This window comes from Lissotriton vulgaris, chromosome 11 (assembly GCF_964263255.1).
Source record: "Lissotriton vulgaris chromosome 11, aLisVul1.2, whole genome shotgun sequence".
Lineage (NCBI taxonomy): Eukaryota > Metazoa > Chordata > Amphibia > Caudata > Salamandridae > Lissotriton > Lissotriton vulgaris.
The window spans coordinates 279,625,481-279,648,196 of record NC_141699.1 but is presented as its reverse complement, the minus strand read 5'-3'; the positions used below and the strand labels follow the sequence as shown (position 1 = coordinate 279,648,196).

Genomic DNA, 22,716 nt, shown 5'->3' with positions numbered 1-22,716 from the left:
TGCTTTTTGTCCTAACGAGCTGAAACTGGCCAATGAGACACTGACAGTGCAATGACGGGTATCAAGGACAGCACTGTCTGAAGGAGACACTGTCACAGGGCATTTAACAGGCACGAGCACAGAACAGTGTGACAAAGTATTAACAGGCAACACAGAAATTGTACTGGGGCAGGAAGAGATAGGCTCGTTCAGAGACCATAGATAGCGACACAGGAGACACTAACGGACACTCGTGTTGATATACCGACATGCTCTGGAAGACGCAAAGACACCCTGATATACGCACAGGGAGGATGGAACAGGGGCACAGTGAGAGCGCACAGAAATGGGAAGTACTAACATGCTCAATTGGAAAGGAGACATGCTCGGTGACTGTTAAACACTGACACGCTTTGGAACCGAGACTCCGTTTTTTCAGCCACAGGGCATGCCAATACCATGGAGACACAGACGTACACTGAGGCAGGTGGCACTGAAATGCACGCGGAGACAGAGAGACAGTGACAGGCAATGGCACAAGGAAGCACCAATACCCTCACTGGAGAAGGGAGACCCTTAACCATACTTTGACAGGGAGACACAGGAACAGGGCAACAGGGCATGGGGATAGGAGAAAAGAATACACAGCGCCAGGAAGACAATGATGCACACTAAGACATGAGACACAAATGCACACTGGGACACAACACTGCGATAGCCGCAGTCATATACTGGTGACAACATTCAAGCCTGGGCACGATCCGCCCCCCTCCTGCCAAAGCTGCTGCCATGAGGCAGGAGGGCAGAAGGACGAGACACACAGCCTGCACTGACGTTGGAGTACTCCAGGCAGCAACGTTACATCCTGCTATACTCCTGCCTTCATATCTGTATTCCTGAACAACATGACAACTCTGACAGCTAATGCCACATACGGGATAAGCAGACGTGCAGGAGATGGGGCAACATACGAGCCATGTGCGTTCAACATGCCTCACGAGGGCCAGGTCCATCTACTATTCAAGAGGCCAAGAGACATCATCCGTGCACCCTCCTCTAACTGCCCCGCTTCTAAAACTCTTAGGTATGTGTACATCCGGGCCTTGAAGTGGGCGGGGGCCTCTCTGGCCCTGTGTGCACTCATATATAGCAATAGCGACGGAAACACTTGTCTGATAGAATTAAAAGCAATAAAAATAAACACAAACTGGCATCATTAAAAAGTTCAACACAGGTGTGGAGTTACGCTGCCGGACCGCTGGTTGTCGGCTGAATACCTGTGTAATCTGTTCTTCAAGCAATAAAAATAAACACAAACTGGCATCATTAAAAAGTTCAACACAGGTGTGGAGTTACGCTGCCGGACCGCTGGTTGTCGGCTGAATACCTGTGTAATCTGTTCTTCATACATAAAGTTATGGTAACAGCCGGCCCCAGGGTTGTAGGCGATATAATGTACGCTAAAGAACTTGCAATAAAGTCTTGCATCAAAAGAAAAAAGTTCAACACAGTAACCAAGACAAGACGTGAGACATGAGACACAAATGCACACTGGGACACGACACTGCGATAGCCGCAGTCATATACGGGTGACAGCATTCAAGCCTGGGCACGACCCGCCCCCCCTCCTGCCAAAGCTGTTCCCTAACACAATTTTCTCTTGAAGCCAGCCCCGTCATGCTTAATGTTTCTTACCCGTACTAACCAACATTGATGATTCTTAGTACATTAATGATACAGGTACAACAGTAAAAATACACGCAGGTACTTACAATAATTTTTTCTCTGCTCCCACAACACGAAACCGAAACCTTCCGTGGGGCGGGACTTCCATCTTCGGAAGCCCGCGCACACGCCCACGGATAGCCAGAGAAGCAGTGCTGGTGACGCAGGGCTCCCATGCCCGAGGGAGAGCCCCGCGGTGGCGGCTGAAGTCCGGAGTGGCGGTAAGTGGGCCTTAGTTGTGGAGGGGGAGGGGGGGTCTCTGTGCACTTGTGTGTGTGTGTGTGTGTGTGCGCGCGCGTGTGTGTGTGTATGTGTGCGACGGCAGGGGGGTCTCGGTGCACTTGTGTGTGTGTGTGTGTGTGTGTGTGTATGTGTGCGACGGCAGGGGGGGTTCTCTGTATGTATGTGTGAGTGCGTGCATGGGCGCTTGTGTGTGTGTCTCTATGTATGCGCATGCGTGTGTGGTGTTGGAGCTTCCCAGGAGACAGCAGCTGGCCACAGCGAGCGCATGCGTGTGGCCCGCTCCAATCGCCTCCTCGAAGAGAAAATGCGCGCGGCCTGGTGCTGTCTCCTGGAAAGCTGCGTCGGTAACAATAGATCTCTGGCGAGACAGCGCTTCGCGCTGTAATCGCCACGAGACCTAAAAAGGAATACATATCAATTCAGAACAATGAGAGATGGTATTGAGAGCCCATCACAGTTTAAAACCCAACTGTTATTGTTCACACCCTTGGAATAAAATCTTACTTTCATTGGGAACATCTTCCAAGCCCAGCTCATCTCCAGGCATCAAAATGCATCCTCCGTTTTCCTCCAGGGTTAGGATAAGCGGCACATCATCCTCCAGGCTCACCGCCATATTAAGTTGCGAAATCCAACCAAGCCACGTTTATTTCTTGATCCAAACCAACGGTGTGGTGTCAGAGGCAGTTTCCAAATTGGCGTAAACAAAAATATTTTCCAGCAAGTCCGCCATCACAGCTTGCTCTAGGAGTCAGAAAACAAACACTAATATATCTCTAGATCCGTGAAACGAAATATAAAAATAAAAATTGTACAATACAAGGAGAAAATAAAAGACGGATCTTAATGTTTTAAAAATTATTTACTGTGATTTACACACTTATTGTTTGTTGTCGGGCTCCTGTCAAATGAACAGTTGAATTGGTAAAAACGGTTACGTAGCCCCACTGTCTAATAGAAAAGTATTTAAGCAGTGAAGATTATAGTACAGGAACAATGGTGAGAGTTCGATTCGGTGAGAGTACGATTCAGTGAGGCCAATCTTTTCCAGCGTACGATGTAAAAAGGTGCAATGTGCCTGGAATTAGAGGACGAAAATAGTCCAAATTGAACGGCTCCCATGCTCCATCAAAGTCAAAATAAAGGGTGCCAAGGAATGCAAACAAATCATCATGTTTACGGTCATCCAAAAATAATGACGATAAAATTATGCGTCAAGCTTAAAGAGATCTGGAAAACTGAATAAACCAAGTTTCTTGGCTTCATCTCATGGCTATGCTTCGCCCACTTAACTACTTTATCTTCGGGACCCCAGTTACTTATTTCCCTTAAATACTTTTTTCCTTGCAGTCCGGTGCAGTGTGTCACACTTCAGCTAAAAACAAAACAAAAAAAGAGTTGGAAATCAAATAGAATAGGCAAGGGGGAAAGAAGTTTCATAGAAGCTTGTCGCAACAGGAACGAGGGTCAAACCCTTTTTTCGGACTGTGAAACTAGGCAATGCCATAATCACTTAGCCGCTATTCCTCAACCTCATGCCTCACTGTACAGACACCACTCAGTGCGGCGACCCTGCTAAAGTAACATTGTTCAGTAACTGGCCATTTAAAGTACTGGGCCAGGAAGTAGCAGAGGATAACGTAAGAGGGGTCCTACCAACACTGTAGCAGTCTCAGACTCCTTTTGCTCCCCTCAGCAGATAAAGAAGAAAGCTATAAACTCTAACCAAACTCGAAGTTTCCAACCGCCCATCTACCAGTCCGGTCGCACTAGGCGTCTTGCCCGTAGGAATGTTAAAGACCCTAAAGTATCCAAATAAGAAGAAGCTATGACCTGCCCCCGCCCGCTACCACGTCCTCAGGAGCTCGTGGTATAGGGTTACGTCCTCCTTTATTATTATCAGCTCCCATTGGAAGAGAGGGTTATCTGTCAGCCGAGCTCATACAGCGGATTGGGGCGTTTCTGCAGCCTTGGCAGCGGGTGGTGTCAAAAACACTATACCGTGAAAAGCAAAATGCGCAGTGAGGCGGCCGTAGTTATTTTCAGTATAGCTAAATCTATCTTTGTCGACTGCAAAAAGATACGTGGCTAAAGGTGACTTACGATAGATCGCTGATTATGTTATCCATATTTAAACACAGTCGCTTACCTAATAACAGTACTAATGGATAGTACCCTTAGTAACAGACTTTTTCTGCTCATAGTTGTTTATGGTAGCCGAGTCAACTGAGGCCTAAATTGTAAGATGGCCGCTACGTCAACCACGTTTGAGTCGTGAACGCCCCTAAGCTAGTCCGTCTTTTATGTCATTAGGGCCTCCAGCCACTAGCGAACTTCAACTTTCTTGTACGTCAGACACACGCTGAAAGTTTGGGCTGTCGCTTGGTAACGTGTGTAAACGGAAGGGACAGAAATCCAAATGGGAACGAAAGGCAGGTGAGAGCGCGCGTTCTTTGGGGAAGGAAGGAAGAGTGACTAATGTCACTAGATGATATTAATTTGACCAGAGTAACCCAATTCAGAAGGGGGACCAGTGATCGTTGATATCAACAAGGGCACTCTGACAGGTTCGCTTCGGTGTCCGGTGACAGGTTTTCAAATGACAGACAGGATTTGCGTCTTGTAGAGATATTCAGATATACTCTCTACTGATGACATGGCGCCTGGTCTTGCAGCAGCAACCCAGACCAAAGTGTTTCAGTCTTCAAGGTACACCTACAACGGCCACCCTGTAGCTCTGTTTGCTTCGGCAACTGTCTGATAGAAAACATGTACCATGGCCATCACTCCTGGCCCTCAAACTCTGGAGTAGGAGAGTAGCCATCATTAAACAAGAGAGTCCTCTCATTTTAAGCTCTTAGCTAAAAGTAGGGGGGTCAAAGCAAAAAGAGAGTATGAAACAAAAATAAGAAATCTCTACTGAAGCTGGCTTTCCAACGTGGTATTGGAGGAGTTATTTTACCTGCTCTGCACCATCCACCTGTAAAAAAATGTTCCGAAAATGTGGCTCCCATTATGTGTTCTACAACACAATCTTCAAAAGTAGTGGCCAGAAACCAAAGGCTCAGGGGTGTGGAATTTATTAAAATATCTACTTGTCCGTGGGGCAGGTTGCTTCATAAATCTACTTGTCCTGTAACAAAATCCACTTGTCCCTTTGGTGCCATGTAGCGCTGCCACAAATTATGGCAGCGATCTCATTATATAAGAGCTCTTATATAGCCTCTCTGATTATGCCAGGGCATATACCATAGTAGTGTTTGAATATTAGTAATCATTTTATGTTGCCACGTTTCTGCAGATCTACATACTGGGACTGAAGATGGTGGTAAGCAGTGGTTCCAGGGTTGGAATGCCCTTTAACGTCTGTGCAAATCCACTTACTTGCATGTTTTAAGGGTTTTCAACAAATCTTCTCTAATCTTTCCCATACTGAGAAATGTTAGACATTTTTTACTCCTGAGAGTGGCAGACGTAAACCTTTCAGAGTTGGGGAAAAAAGTAGTTGGAGGGAAAATGAACTTTCAAACATCCAGGTTTTCACATGAGCAAATTTGCACATGCATATTTGCTCATGCTAAAATGCAGTTCACAAATATTTTGTAGAAGTACAATTTCTTGCCCTACTAATGTAAATTCTTGTGAGTTCACGAAAGCCAAATACCAAAGGTGCACTTTTGAGACTTTCTTTAATAATTGGGCCCCTAATTTGGTCTGCCGTTAACCATGACCCTTTTGTGTTTATTAAAATTCTCTCTCTCTGAATCGGCTGGCTTCACTGTGAGTGACAGTGTTCTGCTCTTTCACAAGGAGCATATAGGTACACAAAGTAGTTTTGTTCAGTGCCAGTAACTAATGTGGCAGTGTGTGCTTTTTTGAGACCAAAAACAATTTTTGCGTTTGCCAATGTTTGTTATAATGGTGAGGGCTCGGCACCTCTCACATCATTAAGGTTTTACAAAAGCCATGCCAAAACATGTCACGCATTGCCAAAACTAAAAAGCTGACCACCAATGTCAGCCCTACTGGCTTTGCCAAGGCTTGTTTATTTTTGTTTCTCATAATCTTATTGAAACTGGATACACAAATTTTCCAAGAGGAATATTTTTGGGAAATACTAGCATGCATCAACACATTTTACTAAATGATGCTGCAAAGAAATGGTACCTGAAATTTTACAGTAGTTTAGCAAAATCTTTTTTTCCCTACTTTCATTTTTTAGGATCATTTTATATTGAAAGCAAAGAAACATGAATCTTGCTTTCAAGCTTCTGCAAATATTTGCATCTAATCAGAGAGCATTCTGTGAGCATCATGCATAGCCTCATGTTGCTAAATTTTTAAACCGTGTGTACATATGTTCATACTGGAACCACTGTCAGTCGTGCAGTCAGAACGTACATTTCATTAGAGCGCTCACCCTACTAATAAAGACTTTCAATTAATAAACCCTAAATACAAGTTTGAACAGCATTAACACATGCAAACAAGTATTAACTTAACTACAGGCAGTACCCTTCCCTGATCCTTAATGTGGTACTAAAAACTGGCAGCCAAAGGGTTTGTGCTACAGTGGGTTGGGCCTACTTGTCCCAAGGACAAAATACACATTAAAACTTGCTGCCCTTGACCCCAAACAATATGTCCTGGGCGTCGGGCTATAGGAATTCCACATCCCTGAAAGGCTCCATAAGCAGTTCTGAAATGGCGTACCTTAAATATTTCAAAACTTATTTTGTGGAGGGCTAGTGAAGTCTGACAAGTATGGAGTCCTCCTCTAAAAACTGGTTAAAAAAATAGCGGTTTAAAGGACGTATGTAGGACCATGTGGTTCGCGGCTGCACTCAGAAGTGGGACATGGTCCGAATGATTTTATATGGACAGTATTAGAACAGCCAACCATCCCAGACCATTGCCCGGATGTAAGCAAATTTTTGTTTAAAATAGAACATAAATGGGTCTATAAGCTCAACAGTGACAAGGAGGGCCTAAATGAGCCAATACCCTGGATGTCGCTATGATGGAATCCTGTTATTACTGAACCAACTGACAACATCTTGCTGGAATCATCACTTATCATTTATACTACAATGGCAATTGAATTAAATACACTAGCACTGGACCTACTGTTGTAACATTAACAGAAGTCCAAGCACAGTGGCCCTTGGTCTCTGTCGGTAAAGTAAGCACCAGCCATGATTGCACAAACACACTAGAAATGGCTCTAATCTGTGTTATTTAACTCTATCCACAGCACAAATGCGCGATGCGCGATATATGATGTAAAGATGAGCTGTAAGGAGTGGGTTCACTGTAATTTGTTACTAACTGAGTGTGTTTTTTGACCTTAGTGAATCCGCTAGCAATTGACCTTATGGAAATATAACTACATTTCAAAAATTTCCATATATATGGACTATAAGACCAGGTATTTCTGGAGTATTTGGTATTTTGGTCTATATCGAATAAGAATATATCTGTGCTTCTAAGTGCCTTTCATTCGCATTATAAAACCAACAACACTTCGCAACATTCTTGGTGCCCCTTAACATCTTGCACATACACAAATTATGTACAAATGGCAATTTGATTATGTTTTATTATTTTTTTGAAAACTCATACTACAAGACCCAGAATTCTGTGTGCGGTTACGCACACGCAAAGAGGAGACGAACGTTCAAATGGACCGCGCTCTATCCGCTCGGTGCCTCCCCAGTTTAGCGCAGAGGAACGCCTGGAGACACCGACGGATAGGTGAGCACGGTAGCAGTCTGCTCCTTCGCGGGTGTTTGTTTGTTAGATACGCGATGCGTACATGGTTAGAGTGTGCTCCCACCCAGCGGGAAGTTACTGTGTATTGCTCTCGGCAGCAGCATGCAGGTCCGTTAATGGTTCCGTTCTCCTTAACTATCGTTGCCTTTCAATACGTTTTTTGCCTGATTCCGTAGGAGTCACAAATTGCAGTTAAGCAGCACAATATCTGTTCGTATGCTTGCGACTGACGCCGACATAGCTTTTCAGACGCTCTTTTGTCTGATATCGAAGGAGTCACTAATTACCGAGAAGCAAGTTAATATCTGTTCATGTGCGTGCTATTTATGCGACTTCTCCTTGCTGTTGGAACAACTTATAATTTAGTCGCTTTTGGGCACAGGCAGTGTAACACTTTGTGACTACCAGACTATATGTATGTGTAGAGACCGAATATAACAACTGACTTGCGATAAAAACACAGTGAGTTTATGAATACTGATGCAAAACAGACGTGTAATTCGACACTATATACCAATCTAGGTGTCTTATTATTTTAGTTATCAATGTGGATTTTACTTCCCTATGGGATAAACAGTGGAATGTTTTTACAATTGTGTGTCTTTTCATAACAGAGCGGTGCTCCTCAATTACCTGAGCTGCAGCCAGGTGAGGTGAGGCGCTATCCCCACAGAAATTGGGTGAGTGATATCATGCTAACTAAATGCAACGACATGATCACAGAAATAACACTATTGATGAGTGTATTTTTTTAAAATATGTTTGTTTCTTCTCACTTTCCTTTCTCGTTGACATGAGTATTCTTAGATTGTGGCGGAGAATCTGTACCTGACGAACAGGTGATATGATTCCTTTTTAGGTTTCGCCTATTATCATTCGCTTGCGAATGTAATAGGCGGAAATTCAAGTGCTCCATTCGACTGGTCAAACCACTGCGGTTTTTCCACAGTGCATGTGAGTCACGTGACCACACAAGCACGCGCATCTCCCTAATCCGCAAACAGCATTCATTCAAAAACACAGAAACCCCGCCCCCATCCGGCTTCCCTCCGCGCATCTGCCTGCCACACTTCTCCTCCCCTCGCTCGCATTCCCGCCCCCCACCAGGCTCTCCCGCCCCCATCCGGCTTCCCTTATTCTAATGGCTCCTTTGCCCGCACTCCCCCTCCCTTCTTGTCAGCTTTAATCAGGCTCCTTTGTTTCTCGCCTGGTCGTTACTGTGGCCCACTAGGACACACAACTCACATGTGCATCATATGCCTGGGTCATGTTGTCATAAACGTGCACACTCATACAGATCACAAAGTTGTGCTGCAAGCAAGCGGTATTAAAACAGCACACTGTAATACACACAACTCCTATCCCAATCACGGGCAACAGCAACATGGACATGGCTCTGCCTCGCCGGAGTCCCGCGCGCACAATGCCAGCAGCACCTAATGCAGTCACAGGGCAGCAGGTCTGGCCGTGACAGACCCACCTCCAGTCCAGTGTCTGGTGACTAGCACACACAACTCACATGTGCATCATATGCCTGGGTCATGTTGTCATAAACACGCACACTCATACAGATCACAAAGTTGTGCTGCAAGCAAGGGGTATTAACACAGCACACTGTAATGCACACAACTCCTATCCCAATCACGGGCAACAGCAACATGGACATGGCTCTGCCTCGCCGGAGTCCCGCGCGCACAATGCCAGCAGCACCTAATGCAGTCACAGGGCAGCAGGTCTGGCCGTGACAGATCCACCTCCAGTCCAGTGTCTGGTGGCGGGGGAGGGGCGGCCGCCCCCTCCTACTGCATTTGAGTGGGAATGCCCTGGGGAAGCCCTTTCCCCACAGGCCGGAGAGGAGGGACGGCCCACAGTGCTGAGGAGAGAGCGCTCTTCATACCCTTTTGCTAAGCCTATTCGGGTGCTCCTCCTCTCGCTCCATGGCACTGAGATGAGAACTGTGCCACCCCTCCCCCGCATAACCCTCCCCGCCCGCTCTATCTATGTGGAGGGCCGCACTTCCACTTTCAGCTCTGCGCACATTAAGCTTTAACTAGAACAAAATATTGTAGGATTGTATCACTTCCTCGTGCATTCGGCAAAAAAGGACCACAAGGCAAAATGATCACATGGTCCAGCAAGACCAGGGTGGTGCAAGCTTCACTTCATTAGATAACAAGCACTGGCATTGCCAATAGGTTTCGCATTTGGAAAGTTGGAGCTATTGGTTTTGTAAATGACATTTTATATTTATATATCGTTATTGGCATTGTCAATAACAATATATAAATATAAAATGTCATTTACAAAACCAATAGCTCCAACTTTCCAAATGCGAAACCTATTGGCAACGCCAGTGCTTGTTATCATTATTTTCTTCACTATTATTCACAGCAGTAGCAACACCTAGATCATGATGAATGCAGAAGTACTTTTCCTCATATGCAGAAACATGTTGACCACTCGCTGAGCAGATATTCTGTCAAATCTGCTTTCTCACTATTGTTTTTATGTTTAGGGAGCTGAGAGAAAACATTAAAGCTTCTACTTCTACTCAGTCTCACCTAATTTTATCCACTTCACTAGTTATTTAACTTGCACTGTTTTTTTCCAGTTGTAACATCACACTCACACCACCCATTAGATAAAGTCTTCTTACTCTCACAGTCCTCTTTTCCAACATGTGTGACTGTGTGCACACTAACTCCTGGGTAAGGAGAACCCAAATTTATTTATTATTTATTTATTTATAGTATTTATAGAGAGCGAGCGAAGGCCCTTGGGCATCTCGGCGCTGGGATATCTGCCATATTCAGCCAAGGAGGGAAAGTGGGAATCACTGATTAAAGAGCCAAGTCTTGAGTTGTTTTCGGAAAGACCAAAGAGACGGGCTAGTTTTAATGGCATGTGGCAGTGTATTCCAGAGTCTAGGTGCCGACACAAGGAATCTTCTGTCACCCCAGGACACCAGTTTGGTGCGAGGTACCACCAACTCGTGTAGGTTGGAAGATCGAAGGGGTCTGAGAGGACGATGGAGAGTGAGGTTTTGGATCAGAAAGGCTGGTCCTTGGTTGTGCAAGGCCTTATAAACAATGCAGAGGGACTTAAATTTAATTCTGTTTCTGATGGAAAGCCAGTGGAGTTCTCTGATGGTTCCTGACACTGAGTGGAATTTGGGGACACCTCCCAAAAGCCTGGCAGCCGCGTTTTGAATGGCTTGCATTTTATTGAGAACTCTTTCTTGAGTGTTCAGAAATAAAGCATTGCAATAATCCAGAGTGGACAATACCAAGGATGTTATCAAGGTTTTGCCCGCTGTGGCCGGGAGGAAAGGGAGAATTTTTTTTATAAGTCGTAACTTATGGAAAGCGGAGGAGGTGATCTGATTAGCATGGGGGAGAAAGGTAAGACGGTCATCGAACATAACTCCCAGATTCCTCACCCTGCACACAGGAGTGGGAGGAGGACCCAATGACAATGGCCACCAGCGGGAAGACCATTCCGGCGTCAAATTTCCGAAAATAACAACTTCGGACTTGTCAGAATTCAATTTCAGGCAATTAAAAGCCATCCAATTCCCTATTGCTTCCATGCCCAGATTGAATTTGTCTGATATTTTTTGGCCATTATTCCTAATGGCAAGGACCAGCTGGGTGTCATCAGCGTAGGCTGTAAGGCTCATCCCATGGCCTCGGATTACATTGACCAGGTCCGACACATATATATTGAAGAGTGTCGGACTCAGGGATGAGCCTTGGGGTACTCCACATGGCAACGATAGGGTGGCAGACTGAAAGGATCCTATGGTGACTACCTGGGTCCTTTGTGCCAGGAAGGAGGCCAGAAGAGTCTTAGCCCTTTGCTGAACACCCATGCTTTCGACACAGACGATCAAGATGGTGTGATCGACCGTGTCGAAGGCCGCCGACAGGTCCAGCAATATGAGAACCGTTGTTCCCCCGGCATCCCGAATAGTTCTAATGGCCTCCGTGGCCTTGATCAGTGCCGTCTCCGTCCCATGATATTGACGAAAGCCAAACTGGGAGTCGTCCAGCAAGTGGTGTTCCTCTATAAAGGCTGAAAGTTGGAGATTCAGAGCCTTTTCGGCGATCTTGGCCATGGCTGGGAGGCTGGCAATGGGCCGATAGCTCTTAAGTTCGTCCATGTCAAGATTCAGTTTTTTGAGCAATGGTCTTATTAGGGTTTTTTTAGCGTAAGTGGGTAGATACCTGAAGTGATCATGGTGTTACAAATGGTGGTGATGACAGGTAGTACCACTTCGATCACCGGAGTTAGTACTCTAAGGGGACATGGGTCAAGAGCAGAGCCCGTCTTAATGGAAGACATAATGTCCCTAATCTGGGCTATAGAGACCTCTGCAAACTGAAGGAGTAAGGGGGTAGTACTAATGATACAAGCCGAGTCAGTGGTGGTTTTAGGGGTGATTTTAACACCATTGGCAAAGGCTGCATAGATGTCATTGACTTTGCTAAAAAAAGAAATTAGCCGGTGCATCACAAAGCGGCTGGGAGGGGGGAGGATGTAAATTGGGCGAATAGCCTGCTAGCTGTTTGGTGGTTTCATACAAGGCCTTGTTAGAGTTTTTAGATAGTTCTATTCTCTCACAGTAGAACTTATTCTTGGCCTCGGTAATCATGGTTTTATATTTAGCCACCATTTCTTTGTATTTAATTTTGGCCTCTTCAGAGTAATCTCTACGCCAGTACCTTTCTTCCTTCCTACACAGTTGTTTCTGTGTCCTTAAGACGTCAGAGTACAAAGGGGCTGATGGAACTGATCTGTTGCGGGAGCATTGTTTGACCTGAACCAGTGCTGAGGTCGCGGAACCCACCCACTCATTATATTGGGTGATGGCAACGTTTGGATCGTGTGAAAGGAAAGGATTGGAAGTAGTCAGGAGTGATTCTAGACTGGCACCGTCGATGTCATTCCAGGCCAGATACGACTGGCGAAGATTAGCGCTTGTCAAGGGGACTCCAGTATCATAGGTGGTCAGTGAAGCCACTACGACATGGTGATCTGACCAAAGGAGGGGAAGGATATGGGTTACATGTAAGTCCTCCAGGTTGGTAAAAATGCCATCAAGAATATGGCCCCCTTCATGAGTAGGGGATTTAACCCGCGAAGAGAGACCATATGTTGTCATATCCGCTAGGAAGGCGGCTGTGTCATTATCATCTGATTTGTCAAAGTGAAAATTAAAATTACCTAGAATGGTGAAGGAGCTATCCAGGGCTGTAACTTCCAAGACAGAGCTGATGTCGGAGATAAAGCCGGACCTATTTCCTGGTGGTCGATAAAGGAGAATGCTTTTAAAATTAACTGAGGGCGTCAGTTTGATTGAGAATTGAAGAGCTTTGCAGGACAGGAGCGGTACCGCATTGGTTCTAGCCGCGTATGAGCCGCGGGCAATGATTGCTATCCCGCCACCTCTCTTGTGCTGTCTGTCCAATCTATAGATAGAGAAGCCATTGGGAACAGCGATTACTAGGTCAGGGTCAGATGAATTGTCCATCCAGGTTTCTGTCAAGAATAATAAATCCAGCTTTTTATCCTCTATCAGCTCAGATATTTCCTGTCGATGTTTGCCGAGTGAACGGACATTAATAAGGGCAATTGAGTGTGATCTCGAAGTTTTATTCTGGTTACATAAAGGTTGTTCCAGATATAAAGGAATCGAAGCAGAGCAGCTCTGGCAACAGCGAGGTGAATTTCCAGTAAGGAGCCTCGGATCAAATATATTGCATGTATGGTCTTGGGAGGGACGCCATTGTCGGAGCTGATTGGATGTATAAATGCCTCTGGGGGGCATGGGATAAAAGCCAGGGGGGGTGGCCCTAGGCCCGGTCCCGGCGCGCCACCGGCGCACCTGCTGCGCGCGCCCGCTGCACGGACGTGCAGGTCGGTTGTTTATATGCATCTGAAAGGGTGGGAGGAGGGTGGGAGGGGCGGAGATCTCGAGCGCGAGCCTTCCCCAGCCCAAGATGGCGGCTGAAGTTTCTCGGGAAGTTCCTAGCGCCTAGCAACAGTGGCGCTGTATGATGCGGGAGAGAAACCTGGGGCGATATGACTCTCGCTCCAAGGTAGGGGCTAATATTAAAAACTCCCTCTAAAATATATACAGGTTTTAAAAAGGTAATGTTATTAGTAATCAATAACACTCACAATCAGCGATATAAATGACAGCGTGCAAGGGAGCGCAGAGTACCCCCGGCTTCCGCCTCAAGGGTGAGTTTTGGCAAAATATCACGAGCGCTAAGCTATAGGGCCCTTAAGTATCCTGGGAGGGCGGGAGGGGCGGAGATCTCGAGCGCGAGCCTTCCCCAGCCCAAGATGGCGGCTGAAGTTTCTCGGGAAGTGCCTAGCGCCTAGCAACAGTGGCGCTGTATGATGCGGGAGAGAAACCTGGGGCGATATGACTCTCGCTCCAAGGTAGGGGCTAATATTAAAAACTCCCTCTAAAATATATACAGGTTTTAAAAAGGTAATGTTATTAGTAATCAATAACACTCACAATCAGCGATATAAATGACAGCGCGCAAGGGAGCGCAGAGTACCCCCGGCTTCCGCCTCAAGGGTGAGTTTTGGCAAAATATGAAAAATAAAAATGATGTAAAAGTGGTGGAACAGATCGACAACTGATGGGAAAATTCTCACCTTGGGTATGTGTCGCACGTGCATTTGTTTATATGATATAATGTCTTGTCTTAGTTTAATCTAACTACATTTAGTTCACAATCCCTCTTTTTGTCATGCCAACGGTTGTCTGTGATTAGAGTGTGTTTTTGAATCCTGGGTACCCTTTGTGTGAATTATGCCCATGTGGTTCCACAGGTCAAAATAGGAAGGGGTTGCAGCCTTTGTATCTGCTCAAGTGTGGGTCACCAGTAGTAATGTGCTCCTGCTGTTGTGCATGAGCCACCATGTTGCACTTTGTATACAAATTTTGATATTTAGTGATATTTTATCATGAATGAACATTGTATAATGTTTCGTAATAGCTGTGCTCTATGAATGTATGAAGTAGCTCCAGAAAGTAGTTAGTGAGTGTAATGTGATGTTTCATTTGTCCTGCAGTTATGAGATGAAAATGAAGAGAAAGAATGCTAGTTCTTGATGGGGACTGAAGTTTTTAATTCATCTGCCAGAACCACATTTGTTAGAAGCCCTATTAGCACAATGTTTTACAGGTCACTTGAATAATCTCAGTATTCAGGTGTCTACTGCTTCTTTCTGAATGTTCTACCATTTTTAATATTTCCTCCTGTGCCATTCAAAGTCGATTATCTGTCGTGTTATGGTTTGGAATGAGTTTGAAGTGTGCAGGGTAAAAAATAAAACATTCTGCAGCTTTCATGCTCTACTGTTAATGGCAGATTGCACCTCCTTCACCACTTTCTTCTTGAGAGTGAGCGACCTTCCTCAAAAGTCTCACAATTGTATTCCAGATTCACTGAGAGGAAGGCGAAGAGACACCTAGCAGGGCACCAAGAAAGTTGTGCAAAATGGCTGAGGCAATGTAAAGCTACATAAGGTAGGAAAATGTAACCAAGTTAAAGAAAAAAAATCAATGAAAAATACACAAGCAAAAATAGAAAACATAAAATAAACACAATCTAGAACTCACAAAAGGCTGTCAAAAATCCCAACTCAAGATTTGTAACAAATCCACAGACAAAAAGCAATACATTGTAGTGGGCAATAAGGACGGATGTTGAGATGCATGGAGGTTCAGACTTTGAGCCGTTATATAGGAAAACAGTGCTGGCACCACTTCAAATGAACCTGTTAACAAAATATCATCATCTTGTATTTGCAAGATGTGTACAATATCCTGTCACTGAGAAAGATGTTGTTTTGTTATTCAACCGCTAGATGGTGCAAGTATTACAAATATTCCAGTTGTAAACTTCTTTCCCTTTTTCCATTGTTCAAATAAGTGTGACCTGAAGAAGTAGGCATGCCTCCTGAAGGTAAGAGTGTGTCGTTTATCCAAAGTTTAGTTTGTTACCAGTGTTTCTAGGAGGCTTGTGGGATACATAGATCCCACTGCTCAAGGCAACTAAGTGGGGTCTATGAAGGCTCACAGTTCCAGCCCTAATTTAACAGAGTCAATCAAGACTTGCAGTTCCTGTTTGGCAAAACATAACATCTAAGTCAGTAGACAGCAGGGCAATTCCTGCGGCTATACAGTCAAAGTACGTCTAAGCTTCCACAATGCATAAAACACAACATGTATCAACCTTAGATGCTTTACACCAGGATCACCATAATGCCTAGAATGCCCACAATATTCCAAGTCGGATCATCTTAATGTCTATTGTATGCCAATGAGGCCTACCTTATTTTGTTGCACCATAATGCCTAAAATGCCCCCTTGTGACACGGAGGGCTATCATAATCCAACAATGCCTAAAATATGCACTTCTCTTCTAAACTTTTTGTGTTCCTGAATTCATCAAATCTTAGCTGGAAAGCAGTCCTAGAGCTAGGCGACTTGGACCAAGAAAGTAGAGCCTACCATGGAATTCTTATTGTAAGCTGGTATGATGATCCATGATGCTATCCTAGAGCGTACAGCTCTGTTTTGTTTCTAGTGCTTAAATTTTATTTGTAGTTATAATGTTATTTTTTCTTGGGAGGCTCTGTGGAAGACGCAGAGCGCCTAGAGCATTGATAGTTTTGCTACTGGTAAAGAGAAAAGTGCTTGCAAGGCTGGTGTCATGCGTTCTGGGGTATGAAGTGAAGGACGAGTCTTGTTGCAGCATTCTCGATCTGTTATAGTTTACATATGTTGAAACATGGGGTTCCAAAGTCTAGGCTACAACACATTCTAGCTTGGCCATAGGAAATTGGAGAATAACTTGTAGTTTTTGTTGCTTTTTAGGATATTAGTGAACAGCCTGGTGTTCAATGGGGGCATTTGTAGATATTTTAAATGTGTTTATTAGTACTGTCACCGGCATAGAAATGTACTCCAAGAATACCAGATATACAAGTATCACTTCATCCTCACAATAATCCATGCCTTACTATATGTATTAAGTGTCACTGCAAAGAAACCTCTGAAAGCTATCAATGTAGGCCCAGAAAATACACACAGAGGGGAACATTTAGGACCAAGATTTGACAGAACAACAGTAGATAGATCATACCCTACCTGTGCTACCTTCCCGCATACAAGAGAGGTCCCCAGTTCGAAATATTCACAGTCTTCCCCTAAAATACTCAATAACCTCACTGGATGGTCACTGTTTACATGCCACTCAAACCTGCCCAGTTTCCCCTGGCAGATTACTGAGTAAGGATGCAGCAGAATCCACTTGAGAGAAAGTGAAATGTATCTCTTCACACTTCACTCTAAACAAACCACCACTTTTTTCTTAATATCCACAAAGGCTCTGTTCTTCCTCAGCATGTCCAAGTTAATTTCAAGAAAAAAGGAAGCCATTTCCCGCTATCAAGACCCCATTTTCCAGCTTTCAAAATCTTATCACACCAGACCGCCGACTGAAGAGTATCAATGAAAATGCCACTCTCTGTAGTGATGTCACCTCATTTCCTTGGGGAACCCAAGTGCCAGTCTTTACAATTTCACATCCAGATCATTTCTTCATATCCAGCTGATTCCAAGGATCCACAGAAGAGGATCCCTATGCAAGTTATACAGCCATTCAATCTTTGAGGCCCGCTGAAGGATTCCTTGTATCACAATATTAGGTCGAGCCGACAGCAGCGCATGTGAATGCGCTGCTGCTCGACATTTTTTTATAGGCCTTTATGTCCTTGCTGGCTGCATCAAGCCAAGCTCCTGAAACGTCTAAACCTCTTTCACCTACTATCACTCCACAGTCTGTACCTTGCCAGAGAGACCCTTGTAGCTTACCGTCCGTTGCGTCACTGCAGCCTCAATTGCCACCGTTTTTTTCAGCAATGTCCAAGCATAATGTCCCTGTAGCTCTCATGAGCGCTTTCTCTCCAGCTGTGAGTTCAAGCTCATCAGCCAGCTCCTCTTACACTCTTCATGCCTAGTCTTGGAGTGCCCTCTACGAAGCTGAAAAAGTCTGCCTCAGTCTCTTCCAGTCTGCTTTGTTCATTGTTAATTTAGACCCACTACCAGGTGTCAGCGGTAGGGGGGAAAGTAAAACCTCCTATGCAGTGGTTGGAGTGGGTGGGATCGGCAGGGCAAGGTGTGCCTCTACTTTTTTAATTTAATAGAATCCGTTCCCCAACTTTTTTATTTTTAAAATGCGACCCAGGACGGCAGAAATTGCCAAGGCCTATAGATGAGACTGGACCGTTGGGGGACGGGAGGTGTGCGCAGAGAAAGAAAAGGACTCTGTCTTTTCCTTCTTCCTTAGAAAAGATAAGGACACTGTCCACTTCTACTGCTCTGTTGCTGTCAACTGCCCTCCCTCTCTGTCTTTCTTTTATTAGGTCTCGCCTGTCAATGCGCTTGCGCATTGAGCTTGCAAGAGACATTGGGGCTTAACGAGAGCTTAACCATCGGGCGATTTCATGCTGTGCCCGTGAAAAAGCAAGGCTCAATGCGCAAGCGCATTGACCTAAAAAGCGCGTGTACATGAAAGCCAGCCATCTGTGCCTCACTTCTCTTCCCCCCCTAATTGCTTTTCACTTCTCCCCCCCCTAATTGCTTTTTAGGTCTCGCCTGTCAATGCGCTTGCGCATTAAGCTTGCAAGAGATATTGGGGCTTAACGAGAGCTTAACCATCGGGCGATTTCATGCTGTGCCCGTGAAAAGCAAGGCTCAATGCGCAAGCGCATTGACCTAAAAAGCGCGTGCACATGAAAACCAGCCATCTGTGCCTCACTTCTCCTCCCCCCTAATTGCTTTTCACTTCTCCTCCCCCCTAATTGCTTTTTTTTAAGTAGCTGCCATGTCAGGAAAGGACTGCGGAAATGAGCTCGTGTTTTTTTAACAAACTCTGCGGCATCGTAGAACTGGGGCTCAAACCTTGAATTCGAAGTAAAATTGTTGTAGTAACTGAATATCTGTGTTTTAGACATTTACTGAGCATTTACAATTGAAAAAAAATGTTTTGCATTTTTATGTTTTCTAATATACACATATCATTACGTTTATTCCATTAAGCGCTACATTAACAAATTCATATTCAATGCACATATTTGATTTAAGTTCTTAATTAATTCTGCTACTTATTTTACTTTACGATTTAAATTAAACATGGATTGTTTACGCAAAAAGATATCGCATTATTTTAAAGTCCTCATGCCGATACCAGAGTAAGTGAGACATGGCATCTAGAGCTGAGAGAGGAGCCTAACTGCAATCCGCGGGGAATCCTCGCCATCCTGTCTAGAAAGCCTCCGGTTTTATTTTTCAAGAGAACAAGATCATTCTCCCAGCTAGGACCTTCCATGTTGACGAACTTGTTTGGGTTTTTGTTCTGCAGGAGTTTGGAGTGAAACAGGGCTATGGCTGTCCGTATTAACGTGGCTTTGGTGTCCGTGCCTACTTGTTATCGCCATTTCTCTTATTGGTTTGGTTGTTTATTCTCTGCATCGCTTTTTGTACATCTCCCGTTATTAAAAAAAAAAAACACAGCACTTTACAATGATGCGAAAATGGGCTAGCATGTTGCTGCAATAATGATGATTCGAGGACACCTTTGAATTCATTATGAGCTTTATTTGAATTCAGAGCAGTGAAAAGTACTGCGTTTTAAGCCTACAGAAAAGTATAGCAACATGCCTGCTTCGGATTTTTAATTTTTTTTCTTTCATTCTCCAGTTAATCCCTAAAAATGGTGCGCTAATCACTTGACACAGAATACCCAACTAAATGTAAGTCACATCTGCGTGTATGTCTTGTTTTGTTTTAAACCTCCGTTAATGTCTGCCATAACATCCGTTTCATTGTAGCCCCAGCCTACAAATTAACAGGCCTTATTTATTTTCATGCTGTGTTTGTTTTACAATACATACACACCGTTGTACCCCTGCTGTTTGGTTTTGTGTTAAAGCCGCACCCAAGTACTTCTTCAGTCTTCTTCACATTGTCTGCTTTAGCGCCATAGCAGACACAAATACCTTCAAAGTAGCTGCAAAGCTTGGCGTCCGTCTTCTTGGAGCCGAAAGTAACTACTTCACACGTTTATAAAACACCATGTATATGTTAACAAGGGGTCTCTCCTGCGGTTTTGGTTTTCGATTCCATTTCTATCACATGTCCCAGCCGCATTATTAGTGCTTTTTGTTACAATGTACAAACTGCTTTGTTTTGGGGGTACTTTTGCTTCGGCTTTCGCTACAACATTTCGCAACCCACATTTGTAGTACTTTGTTATTTATCAGCCCGAATTATTGGTATTTTTTGTTACAATATACCAAATTCTTTGCTTTTAGTGTGTTTTGGCTTCGGTTTTCACTACGCCATTTCTCAACCCGCATTGTTATGGTCTTTACATTTATCAGCCCATATCTCGTGCCATAGTAGTGCTCCGTGCCTCTTTTGCGTGTGTCTTGTGCGGATTTGGTTTTCTATTACGTTTCTACTATCGCATGTATCAGCCCGCATTATTAGTGCTTTTGGTTACAATGTACAAACTGCTTTGCTTTAAGCGTGCTTTTGCTACGGTTTTCGCTAAAATATTTCTCAAGCCACATTATTATAATCTATCAGCCCGCATTATTAGTGTTTTTTGATACAATGTACAAACTGCTTTCCTTTTTGCCGTTTTTTTTTTTGCTTTGGGTTTCGCTACAACATTTCTCAACCTGCATTAGTAGTGTTTTGACATTTATCAGCCCGCATTATTGGTCTTTTTTGTTACAGTGTACCAAATGCTTTGGTTTTGCCGGGTTTTGGCTTCAGGTTTCACTACGCCATTTCTCAACCAGCATTATTAAGGTTTTTACATTTATCAGCCTGCATCTTGTGCCATATTAGTGCTCCGTGCCTCTTTTGCGGGTACCGTGGGCGTTTTTGGTTTTCGACTGTTTTGTCATTTATCAGCCCACGTTATTGGTCATTGTGTTACAATGTACCAAATGCTTTGCTACTCGCGTGTTTTGGGTTCAGCTTTCGCTACGGCATTTCTCAACCTGCATTATTACGATTTTCACATTTATCAGCCCGCATCTCAAAGTACTGTAGGAAAAGCAAATACTTATTTTAAGCTATTGTGAACCTATACAATTAATTCAATATGTTGAACTTTAATAAACAGCATTATGCAATTTTCAAAAACATTTCAGCTGGAAACTCTGAACAGAATTTAAAAGGCCTGTTGCATATGATACAGCTTAAAAAAAAGAATGGGGCCAGTTGGAGGTACTTAAAAGAACAACAGCTGTCTCTGAGGCCTTGAATTAAGAATTGAAGAAGTATCAGAATTTGAAAGAAAAAGTTTGTTAAGGCCAACTCTGGACTGAAACAAAGTTTATCCATTTGGTTATCTGTAGCATCTCAGGGATCAGATGTATGTGCCTCCAGGAGAAGCAACATCTCTTTTTAGTCATGCTAAGTTCTCATTGTCCTAGAAATACCAGTTGAGTGAGTGCATAAGCCCGCCCCCCTCTCCAGTATCATAAATGCAGCCTTTGTGTGCCACAGCATGGGCTTTCTTTCAACATGTGTGTAAGAAAGTAGGATCGGCTTTTATGGTTACACCCACTTTTTGCCAGATGCTATGCTGTTTTTGACTTGTCAGACTGGGATCCTGCTAATCAGGACCCCAGTCTCTGAGCTTTCTCTCCTAAATGGTATGGAAAGAAATTAGGCAGAACCCAGATTGGACACTGGTGTACCCCTATCAGTCCCTAGTACACAGTACTAAGGTACCCAGGGCATAGGTATGCCAGGGTTCCCCTTTGGCTGAAGCATTATGACACCCATGGGGCATCACTCAGACTGTAACTACAGGTCTGCCATTGCAGCCTGTGTATGCTGGTGCTAGCACCACTTACAACATATATAGATTTTCCTATATCTGAGGACACTGCACTTAAAACCGATAAGTCACCCATAAAGCAGGCCTTTCATTCCTGAAGGCAGGTTGCTCGGTTCTCAGTGTGAGGGTACCCCTACATGAGCAGTACACCCATACAACCTTCGGAGTCCATTCTCCCGGGTTGCAAGTACATCAGCCATTACGATACATAGAGTGGACATGCGTCATTATGCGATGACCATCTCTAAACTGGCTGTAACGAACCCTATCATGTTTGGTATCAAATATGTTGGAATCATACCCCCATATGATCCATGAACTGTAAAGCTCCTCCGGGAGGCCCTTAGTGCTTCCCGTACCAGTCTTCTAGACTCGGACACCACAACATTGATGCTGCCGACGAGAGACACGATTCTGCCCTCCTGCTGCAGAGCCAAGCTCGAGCAGGGGAAGGCTGAACAATAGCTATCCTGTCACAGGGAGGTGTGACCACTTCCCAGACAGGGTTTAGTGTATTGGGGCCGGATGGGAGCGCTTGCCAGCGCCACTCAGTCTGCTTGAAGAGCACACTTGGCGTCCTCCTTGCGTAGTCCAGTTCAAACCACCTCAGGGAGCTGTTGGCTCCCGCTCTGGCGCAAAACTGGTAAAATGACATTTGAGTATCCTCCCCACTGTCCGACCCCTCCCCTGGGAGGGAACCCTGAATTGTCCCCACCCTTTCCTTAGGGTACTTAAGGGCTTACCTGTTGGTGGGTCCCTAGATTCGTTGTCGGATACAATTAATTTCAAGACACCACTTCTTCTTCGACCTTCTGGGCACTCTAGACTTCGCTCTGGGCATCAAGACTTCAACTATGAAGACTCCTGCTCCTGGTCTCATAGCCCTGCTCGTCTGCTGCAAAGTCTGTGCCTGTGCTCCATACAGGAACCTTCCAAGGCCTGTGAACATCCAAGACACCTGAAGGAATCTCCATTGAAGTGAAGGCGTCACTTCCCTGCATCTACAGGCACTGTAGTGAAGCTGACCTGTCTACTGATCCTGAGC

General features: G+C 44.6%; 2 protein-coding genes across 4 annotated transcripts in view; one reads left to right on the top strand and one right to left on the bottom strand.

Moving 5' to 3' along the window:
• Positions 1 to 3,821, bottom strand: part of TPCN1 (two pore segment channel 1) — a 365,587-nt gene extending 361,766 nt beyond the window's left edge. The window contains exons 1-2 of the mRNA XM_086943251.1: positions 3,604 to 3,821; positions 2,452 to 2,691 (exon numbers count right to left, since the gene is read on the bottom strand). Coding sequence (XP_086799377.1) covers positions 2,452 to 2,563 — 112 coding nt within the window. The 5' untranslated portion in view covers positions 2,564 to 2,691; positions 3,604 to 3,821. The remainder of the gene's footprint in view (positions 1 to 2,451; positions 2,692 to 3,603) is intronic.
• A 465-nt stretch (positions 3,822 to 4,286) lies between these two features.
• Positions 4,287 to 22,716, top strand: part of DRC10 (dynein regulatory complex subunit 10) — a 136,823-nt gene continuing 118,393 nt past the window's right edge. Inside the window, exons 1-3 of one of the 3 annotated variants that reach the window (XM_086943248.1) lie at positions 4,342 to 4,383; positions 8,334 to 8,399; positions 15,186 to 15,271. The gene's annotated coding sequence lies outside the window, so the exon portion shown is untranslated. Of the gene's footprint in view, positions 4,384 to 8,333; positions 8,400 to 15,185; positions 15,272 to 22,716 lie in introns of all 3 variants that reach the window. The other 2 variants (XM_086943249.1, XM_086943250.1) reach the window with 2 other exon arrangements.